We start from the raw sequence: 10,477 nt of genomic DNA, 5'->3' as shown, positions 1-10,477 counted from the left end.
GGAAAAAGAGAGAGAAGGGAAAAGAGAGAGAGAAAGGGGGGGAGAGAGAGAGAAAAGGGAAAGACAGAGAGAGGGGAGAGAATGGAAAGACAGAGAGAGAGACAGGGACAGAAAGACAGGGAGAGAGAGAAACAGAGAGAGGAGAGAGAAGGGAAAGGAGAGAGAAAAAGGGGGAAGGGAGGGAGATGGGGGTGGAGGAGAGAGACAGAGAAAGAGAGAGAGAGAGAGAGAAAAGGGAGGGAGGGCAGAGGTTTCTTTCTAGTTCCCCTCCCATTATACCACTTAAGTAACCTTCAACAAGTCTAACCCTCTACAAGATTACCCTTTAGCTAAAGATAGCTATCTTGACCCTCCTAAGTCTTCTCTTCTCTGGGATAAATATTCCCAGTTCTTCAACTGATGCTCATATGACACAGCTTCCAGCTGTCTTACCCTTCTGGTCCCTCCAGTTCGTCAATGTCCTTCCTAAAACAATGTCCTTCCAGAACTACACAATGCTCTCCACTCTGGTCTCACTAGGGCAGGGGAGAGTAGGACAACAAGGGCACCAGAGTTCTAGTAATTGGTAAGGAAGCCTAAGACAACATCACGCCACAAACTCTTACCCCACTGTTTGCCAGATGCATCTTCCTGTTCACCATTGGAGCCTTCGGGTCCTGGGTTCTCCTTCCCCACGGTGACGTCATCTGCGGAGACAGACAGGGGAGATGAGCGGTGGAGGTGGGGAGAACAAGGGATATATAGATCACTGACCATCAGCAAGCATTCGCTGAGACCCCACTGTGTGTCCAGGCACTCCTAGTCTGGGAGGACAGAGGAAGAGCAGACCCGGGCCCTGCCCTCAGGGAGCTCTTAGTCTCAGAGCTATACAGAGTCCATGGGGGACCAGGACCAAAGTGAAAAGTGAAGACACCTACAGAGAGCCAGGGTAGGGCAATAGAGAGAACGCCTGCCCGATGTCTAACCCATGATCAAGTTCTAATTCAAATGCAGACCAGCCAGGTGACCCTAGATAGGTCCCTTCATCCCTTTTAATCCTAATCTCCTCATTAAAAATGGAGCCAATATTACTCTGACTTCCAGGGGATGACGTGAGGAAGTTACTCTTGTAAAACCCCGAGGAGTCGTGGAAAGGAAGGGTCTTCATTCACAAGTGCCGGTCAGGGAAGGCTCCCCAGGAAGCTTCGGTGCACGAGCGAAGCCTTGAAGGATGGGCAGGCTTTGGGAAGGTGCTGGTGAGAGTCACAGGTCAGCACCAGATCAAACACAGAAGGCCTTGAAGGCCAGGTTGAGGAGTATGGATTTTATCCTGCAGGGAGCTCCAGAAGGTTTCTGAGCAGAAAGCAGTGCCTTGAGAACTTTCAGAAGAGCTACAAACATGGGAGGGTTTAGGGATTCTTTGCGAGAGTCAGTATAGCTTAGTACATCTCTGAGATTCAATTCTATTTGGGTGACCTCTCTTACCCCTCGGTGCTTTAGTTTCCTCATCTATAAAATGGGTCTAAAAACAGTGACACTACCTATCTCACAAGGCTGCTCTGAGGAAAGCCCTCACCAAGGTGAGCCTTGATGTGGCAGTGTTATCAAGCCACGTGGCTTTGGGGTGGAGGTGACGGAGTGTTGCAGGCTGATGCTCAGCAGCCACCCAGAGATGGCATCTCAAAGCCCCCCTGAGCAAACAGCCTCTAATCTGAGCGGGCTGTACAAAGGCCTGACGCCCCACCTCCAATGGCATATCACAGTCGGTCCATCTATCTGTCCGCAGCTGCCCCTCCACCTCCTCTCCCCCCTCCCAAGCCCTGCTCTCTCCTGCCCAGCTACCCCACCCTTCCTCCTCTCCTTCCCTCCCTCCCTCACACACACCAACCGCCTGGCATTCATTCTGGGGCCCCCTGGCCTGTGGCCAGGCCTCTGATGTGAGCCGCCGCCTGCTGCAAATCCCCCCACCCCAGCCTTTGAAGAGGCGGCCTCTGAGTTACCTACAAGCCTTCCCCTAATGCAGCAGCTCAGGCAGGGCAGGGCAGGGCAGGGCAGGGGAGATGAGAAAGGTCTGTCCATATTCCCGGACTCCCGTGTAAATATTTTTCTGAGAGATTGGGAGAACTGGGGGGGGGGGGTGCACTTTACAAATAGAGGGCCTGTTTAGCCAGGACTGCTTTGATCTCATCGGGGCTCACACAATGAAAGAGGTCGGCAAGTCCGAGCACAAACAGACCCATCCAAGCAAGTCGCTAAGTGGCACATCTGGAGACCGGAGGGGCTCTGTCACAAGCTCACTGTGAGCCCCTATTACACACACACAAACAAACTCCTGCCCTTCCCGTACGCTTTCTTAGCAAGACAGACAGCCCTGGATCTGGGACCAAAGCACCCAAGCTGGGTTACTGAGCTACCTGTGTGACCCTGGGCAAGTTCATTAACTTCTCTGTGTCCACCCTGTATGACTGATCCTGGAGGTCCCACTGAGCCCAAGACAGGCCGGCATGTGTTGTCAGCCACCTCAGGGATGCCCAAATTAGGCAGTGGCACACAGCACTAGTGTCAGAAGACTTGGCTTTAGATGCCATCTCTCCTGTGTGTCTGCAAAAGTCTCTTCTATTTCCTAAGCCCTAGTTTCTTCATCTGTAGAATGGGGCACATCGGTAACAGACAGCTAGAATCCAGGTGACCTGACCCCCAGGCCAAAGTTCTTCAGCACGAGAAAGAGCTGAACGTGGAAACGTCATAGACCATGGTTAGTATGACACGCTTCCAAATCCATATGAAATAGAAGACACTGACATTCTCTCATTAATTCAACATCATTGTAAACATCATGTGTGACACACCAGTAACTCGAGGGGTTACTGAAAGAAAGGTAAAGGATTATTTGTCCCTGAGTTTAATGGCCCCAAATTCCTGTGTTCCTAATTCCTCCATGTTTTTTCTCACTGGTCACTGTCTAATTGCCTGGATTGTTCTAATAGCTTTTTAACTGACCTCTCTATCTCCAGTCCCTCCCCTCTCCATCTATCTTATCACACAGTCGCCTAAAGGGATATCCCTAGAGCTCAGGCCTTCCTGTGTCACAACCCTACTCAAAAACTTTCCATGCCTCCTTAGCTAGGCACTCAATGCCTTCCACAATCTGGCTCTAACCCATCTTTCTAATCTTCTTTCCCGCTACTCATCTTCATGTACTCATGAGCGGCAGCATTCTATAAGGGATCATTGGTGGACTGGGAATCAGCAAGATCTGTATTTAAATTCCACCTCTAATATTTATTAGCTGTATGACAAAGGCTAAGTCCTATCTTCATCTTCATCATCATCATCATCACCATCACCATCATCATCACCATCATCACTATCATCATCATCATCACCACCATCATCATCACCATCATCATCATCATCATCACCACCACCACTAAAATGTCCCACCATTTGAATGGAATCTCTTGCAAGTAGGAATTGTTTCATTGTTCTTGTCCAGCCCAATACCCAACACACAGCAGGTGCTCGATGAATACTTGCTGATGGATGGATTTCTAACTCTAAGATCAGCTTTAAGGTTTGCAAAGCACTTCACAAATATCCTCTCATTTCCGACAACAACCTTAGGTGACAGGTGATATTGTTATCCCAGTTTTAGAGAAGAGGAAATTGAGGCAGGCAGAAGTCATGTGACTTGCCCAAGGTCATATAGGTAATAAGTATCTGAGCCCAGATGGAACTCAGGTCTTCCAGAATCCAGATCCAGGGCTTTGGGTACTATACTACCTATCTGCTTTAACCTCTCTAACTCTCAGTTTCCTCATTTGTAAAATGGGTAAAAAACCTGTAGTATCTTCCCCATAAGGGTGAGATGAGGATAAAATGAAATAATGCCCATAAACTAAAAACAAACCCTGAGTGCTGCATAAATGTCAGTAGTAGTACTAGTAGTACCTAGAACTAGTGGTATTTAGTACCAGTAGTAGTATCGAGTGAATCTAGATTTCTGGCTGTTCTGTAATCTTGTCCTTACACCACCGTTATACATTTCTAGAGGCTAACTCCAGGGCCAGAAGGCACTCGACTCCTTATCTATTCTAGATGAAAACCTTTCAAGGCCCATTTCTGGTGCCACTCTTCCCAAAGCCTTCCCTCATCTTCATGGCAATGCTGCTGCTGGTAGGGTAGGGTCAGGGACTGTATTGTTGATTTCCTTATAAGCCGGTACATTCTCAGTCACTTTTAGTATTTCCCAGAGCACTAAGAGATTAAGAGGATCATCACCCTGGGACACAGGCAGGCAAGACTGACCACACAGTCTTCTGTCTCTTTGGGTCTTTAGCCCGGCTTTCCCACATGCATGAACCCCCCTGCATCTTCACGTCTGTTGCACAGAGTCCCTTCCCTTCCTTTAAGACCCACTCAAGCATCATCTTCTGCACGAAACCTTTCTTGACGCCCTCAACCGCTAGAGCAGGTGCGCTCCCAAACTATCGCACATTTGACTATTCTTTCTTTATCTGTATCGACTCACTTTATATGAATGCTCTATGGGCATTGAAGAAAATCTCAGTGTCGTTTTAAGTTATTTATACCTATTTAAGCTATTCAACTTGCACCGAGATTTTGGAACACTTAGGTCGTAATTAGTACAGCTAGGTCCTAATTAGTACAAATAATGAACACCATGAAGTGGTCACATGTATTTGAATTCACACTATTTGAAAATACCATTATATAAAATATGGTCATTGGTTCCAGACCAATGGAAATATACAATGCAAATTCAAATAACGCAACCACTTAAGGAAACTCATTATTTGCACCAGTCACAATCAGGCTGTGTATACTTGTCCCACCATTAGAATGTAAACTCCTTGAAATAGGGATGGGTTCATTGTACTTATATACTTAAAGCCTAGCTCAGTGCCCAGAAGGTGCGTGACACATATTTGCTGACTAATGGATTTCTAACACTAAGGTCAGTCCTATCCTTGACACCAAAGGCTTTAAACACAGGGCCCATGAAGCTAGCAACACTCAAATGCCAACTGAACCAGATTAAAATGTAATTGGGAAACATTTAACAAAATAAATAAAAGCACAATAAAACATAGATAATAGTCATATGTGGTTTTCTAAGTCAATATGCGACCTGCAGGGATTCTGATGTAGAATTAAGTGGCCTCCATTTCTATGTGAGTCTGACGTCCCTGTGATACACCATGATGACTCTTGCTACTACTGTGTTAAATTAAATATACACTTTAAAAACTTAGACATAACAGAAGTTCAGTTTCATATACAATCCTCTTTTTCCTCCTTCTTTGTATATAAAAAGTCCTTGTTTGTTGATTTTTAAGTTATAATAAAAGGAAAAAATGTTTTAAAGAAAATGATCTGTCAAACTTTTTGGGAAAAAAATAACTAATATTTATATAGTGTTTTAAAACTGCCAACTTCACACAGATTATTTCATTTGAGCTTGATACTGTGGGTTAGGTCCTGTGGTTATCCCCATTTTACAGATGAGGAAACTGAGACTCAGGGACGTTAACTGACTTGCCCCCAGTCTCAAGGCTAGTAAACAATGGGGGTGAGATTTAAACCTAGACTCTTCCTTATTCTAACCCACAAAAATTATGGAATTTCCTAGTTAAGATTTCAGTAACTACCTAATCCAATCTACATCCAATGCAACCAACAAATGGTCATCCAGCCTTCATTTGAAGACTTCTAGGAAGGAAGAAGCTCTCCTAACATGCTCACATGTATACATGAATACATACAAACACATATTTTCTCTCTTATAACAATCTGATCTCATATATATATATATATATATACATATATATGTAATATTCTAATTTATAACTCTGTTATGGAGCCAGCCTTACTCTCACACACAACACTCTGTGTCCATGAGGGCCTTTGTACTAGCTGTCTTCCATGCCTGGAATGCCCTCCCTCCTCCCCTCCCTCCATTGCATTGAACTACTTGGTGTTATCTATCTGTCTGTCCATCTATCTATATCTATCTATCCAGGTATACCTCGTTTTATTGCACTTCCCTTTACTATGCTTCACAGATGTTGCATTTTTTTTTTACAAATTGAAGGTCTGTGGCAACCGCATCCTGAGCAAGTCTACTGGCTCCATTTTTCCAATAGCATGTGCTCACATCAAGTCTCTGTGTCACATTTTGGTAATTTTTGCAGTATTTCAAACTTTTTCATGATTATCATGTCTGTTATGGTGATCTGTGATCTTATTTTGGGGTACCACAAACTGCCCCCATATAAGACGGCAAACTTAATTGATAGATGGCAGTTCCCCCATCTCTCTTCCTAACCAACTCTGCCAGGCTTTCAGAGAACTTTGGGAACACGGCCCCTCAAGCTGCTTCAGAGTCTCCTCTGATTTCCCCAGACAACCTTGTGACAACTTGGAATTAAAATCTGTCCCCATCCCCTGGGTCCCAAGTAGGTCCTAGTGTGTGGTAGTCGTTACCATAGGGCCAGAAGGGATGGCTGGTGTGGGTGTGCTGCCACTCTCACTAGGAGTGATTGCTATGCCCCACAAAATCCTTCAGGGTCTCGGGACACTTACATGGGAAAGCATGGGAGTTAGAGGGCTGCATGCCAACCCAGGCATGGTGAGGAAATGTGGGAATAGAGGCAGTGGTTGAGCTTGGAGCTTGTTGGGGCCTTGGAAACGGATGTAGGGAGTTGGCCTAAGAGTAGAAAGAGGGGCTGAAAGTTCGACTGAGGGCCTGAGATGGCAGCTGGACATTTCAAGACTTCTGAAACTGGGAGTGCAGTCAGATGTAGGCAATGGCCAAAAGCCCTTTGTGCCATGATGAGGAGGCTGCAAGCTGCAATGAGTTTGTAAAGTAAACTGAAGATAACACATGCATGAGGCCAGAATTCGTGATTCCCTTCACCTGGTATCATACTGCATAATGGCTGAATTATATCACCATGAAATAAATGGTAATGAGAGCTGGAGGATCTGATTCTGAATCCAAGGCCCAGGAGGATCAGGCCCCTCTGAGTTTGCCTCTGATTTTCTGAAAGAACAGTGAGTGGGAACATACTGAGTCACCAAACACAGAAAGCTTCTGAGGAAGGTGGGGCAAGGACAGTCATCACTTTTTGCTGATGAGCTGAGCCCCAGAGAGTGGACACATCTGCTGAAGATATGATATGGTGTGGCAGCTAGAGGGTGCAGTGATGGATGTGAACCTGAGTTCAAATCCTACCACAGACACTCAGAGGGTAGGCAAGCGACTTAACCTTTCTCACAATCAGGTTCCTCCTCTGGAAAATGGGGGTCCAATAATAGTACCTACTTCCTAGGGTTGTTGTGAGAATCAGAGAGGGGAGGGGAAAGGAAGGGAGAGGAGGGAAGGGGAGGGGAGAAGAGAGGAGGGGAGGACAGGGGAGAAAAAGCAAGAACAATAGAGAGGGGGGAGGGAAGGGGAGGGGAGAAGATTCCTTTGGAGGGTCATGAAGGTCAGCTCTACTCTCTGCCAATCTCACCTCTCCCTTCAATCTCTCTTCAATGGTGAACACTCAGCCCCATTCCCTCTCCCACCTAAAACCAAAGATGGCTAAGGCTGGAAGCGCCCTTGGAGACCTCGAGTTTAACCCCTTCCTCTTCACGCTGACCGAGCTGCGTTCCGGAGAAGGCCACACGATGAGCTTCCACAGGAGAGCTGAGATGAGAAGCCAGGGCTTCTGACCCCTCACCTGGGCTCCTTCTCCTGCCCCTTCGGGCCCTCTTTGTTACCCATCTTCCCCCCACCACGGGAGGGGGTGCTGCTGCCTCTGCCTCCTCAAACGTGAGATTTATAGGGGTCAGCAGGCCGGCAGCACGAGGACGGGGTCTGAGGGCCCCTCCTCAAGTTTCCCAGGCACATTCTCCTCTACAGCTGCCGGGCGTAACTCTAACCAACATCAAGAGAACAGAGCGGCTTCACTGAATTAACATGGCTCACATACCAGCTGGTCAGCTTTCCCTTTGAAACTCATCCCCAGCTGGGCTGGGCCGGGCCGGGCCGGCTGATTGGGAGCCCACAGGACACAGTCTTTCCATACCATCTCCCCACCTCCAAAAAAAAAAAATCCCAGGGGAGAAGGAGATGAAAGGTCAGAGATGCCTCCTGGAATCTCCCTTCTAAGGGAGCTCTCACACATGGCGGGCCATGCCCCCAATAATAATAGCTAGCATTCATATAGTTCTTTAAGGTTTGCCAAATGCCTCAAACTCATCTGATCCTCACAACAGCCCTGGGAGGTAGGTGCTATTATTATCATTCCCATTTTGTAGATGAGGAAATAGAGGCAGAAGTAACGTGACTTGCCCAGGGTCACACAGCTTAGTAAGGATCTGAGACAGGATCCAAACTTGGGTCTTCCGGACCCCAAGACCCCAAGCCTCTGCACCACATAGCTACCCACATAATACAACAGGCCTGCCTACAGTGGGCAAAGAAGTACATGATGAAGTTACAGAAACAGAATCATACTCATAAAATTTCAGAGTTGGAAGGCACCTCAGTGACGATCTAGTCATGTGCTCAACTGAACAAACACTTATTATGAACCTACTGTGTGCAAAGCACTGTGCCCAGGGTTGAGGCAGATAAAAAGTTTAGATACAATATGGTCCCTGCCCTCCTGGAACACAATGGTTTAATTAAGGTGATAAGACAAAACCAACATATATGGAAGTCTGGCTGAGTAAATGTCACTAGAAGGATGGATTTTTTAGAGAAGCCAGCATGGATGAACATTTCCTTGCCCAGATACGATTATAAGAAAGTTGCCAGCTAGAGGGACAGATAGATAGAGGGACAGACCTGATCTCTATGGAGTTGACCACCAAGCACTAGATCCTACCTTGGGACTTAGGGGATGGGAACAGATTTTAATGCCAACTTGTCACAAGGTTGGTTGTCTGGGGAAGTCAGAGGAAACTCTGAAGCAACTAGAGGGCCCACGTTCCCAAAGCTCTCTGAAAGCCTGGCACGTTGGGTTAGGGGCATTCAAAGAGGAGTTTTTAAAGTTTAGGAGACAGCTCCAAAGCTGGGAAGTACGATCTGAGGCCCAGAAGAGGAATCAGGAGGCGTGGGTGGGTTCTTGGCTCAGCTCTTCTCTGTTATCTCAGAAGTTTTCATTTCTGGAAAGGGACTCCAGAAACGGTCTAGTCCAACCCTCTCACTCTAAAGAGGAGGAAACTGAGACCTAGGAAAGTGACTTGAGCAAGATCATACAGCTAACAATTAGCCAAGACTTGACTCTAAGTCTTCTAGTTCTAAGCTTTTGTACACTACTCCACAAATCTCTCCAATGTGGAGTAGTTAAAAAGAAGGCTGGATTGGGGGGGGGGGTCAAGAACTGGGTCATTACTTCCTCCTTACTCCCCTTCCATAGGCCTCTCAGTTTTCCCCTCTGTTAAATGGACATGATAAAGCCTGCTGTTCCTGGAATGGACCTTGAGAATCATTAAATCCAACCCCCTTCACTTTCAAATGGGGAAATGACACCCCAAGAGGGGAATCACTTGCCTGAGGTCACAAAGGCAAAGCCAGTTTAGAAACAAGTTCTCCCTAATTCATGTCATGGGCTTTCTTCACTGGGGATGAGGGGAATCAAAGGAGATAATGGATAAGAAACTTCTCTGGAAAATATAAAGTGGGACTCATTGATAATTCGGAATATATGATATTCCATCCTCCACATCAAAAAAACCAAGGTTCAAGTCCCACAAGCCACTGAACACCTCAATACCCCAGACAACTCTCAAAGACAGAAGCAGAAGCCCAAGTAATCTGCAAGGACAGATGGAAGGAGTTTCCACACTGGGAGAGTTCCCTACACCAGACATGTGAAACACACAGCCAGTGTGACACTCCCAGGTGTGCATGAACCCGATCAATATGTAACTGAAAAACAGTGAACAAAACAAATAAAAATACAATAAAACATGGATAATATTACTGTTTAAAACTAAATTGATATGTGACCCACCGAGATCCTCACGAATGGATTAGTGGTTGCTGGTTCTAGCTAAGATTGACACTATTGTCCTATACCAATGAATTAAATCAACACAAACATTTAGGAGTAAAATGCTATAGAGATGGGAAATATTAAACATCATTGTTGTAATTGTTGTAATCAGATGACCTCAAGTGCTATAAAGGGCACCTAGTCCAACTGGACCTGGAATAAGAACCTCCCAATTTCCCCAACAGCCACTGACAAGTTGTCATTCACCCAGCCTCTTTCTGAATATCTCCAAGAATAAGGAACTCAAGAGATAGCCTGTGCTCCTCTTAGACAGCTCTGATTACTCGACAGCTTCTCCTTGAAGCCCAAGACTGCCTCTCCACCCACTGGTTCTAGCTCTGCCCTCTGGGGCCAAGCAGAAAGAAATGTAAACTTCTTCTGCACATGGAAATTTTCTCATGAGGATGAAGCTCTGCAATGAGAAC

General features: G+C 46.2%; 1 protein-coding gene across 2 annotated transcripts in view; it reads right to left on the bottom strand.

Moving 5' to 3' along the window:
- The window catches only part of FGFRL1 (fibroblast growth factor receptor like 1), a 131,431-nt gene that overhangs the window by 9,270 nt on the left and 111,684 nt on the right, over positions 1-10,477 (bottom strand). For both annotated transcript variants that reach the window (XM_027836339.1, XM_027836340.1), the window contains one exon: positions 606-686. In XM_027836339.1, coding sequence (XP_027692140.1) covers positions 606-686 — 81 coding nt within the window. The remainder of the gene's footprint in view (positions 1-605; positions 687-10,477) is intronic.

Source organism: Vombatus ursinus, unplaced genomic scaffold, assembly GCF_900497805.2.
Source record: "Vombatus ursinus unplaced genomic scaffold, bare-nosed wombat genome assembly UNPS02014818.1, whole genome shotgun sequence".
Classification (NCBI taxonomy): domain Eukaryota; kingdom Metazoa; phylum Chordata; class Mammalia; order Diprotodontia; family Vombatidae; genus Vombatus; species Vombatus ursinus.
This window is presented reverse-complemented; position numbering and strand designations above follow the sequence as displayed.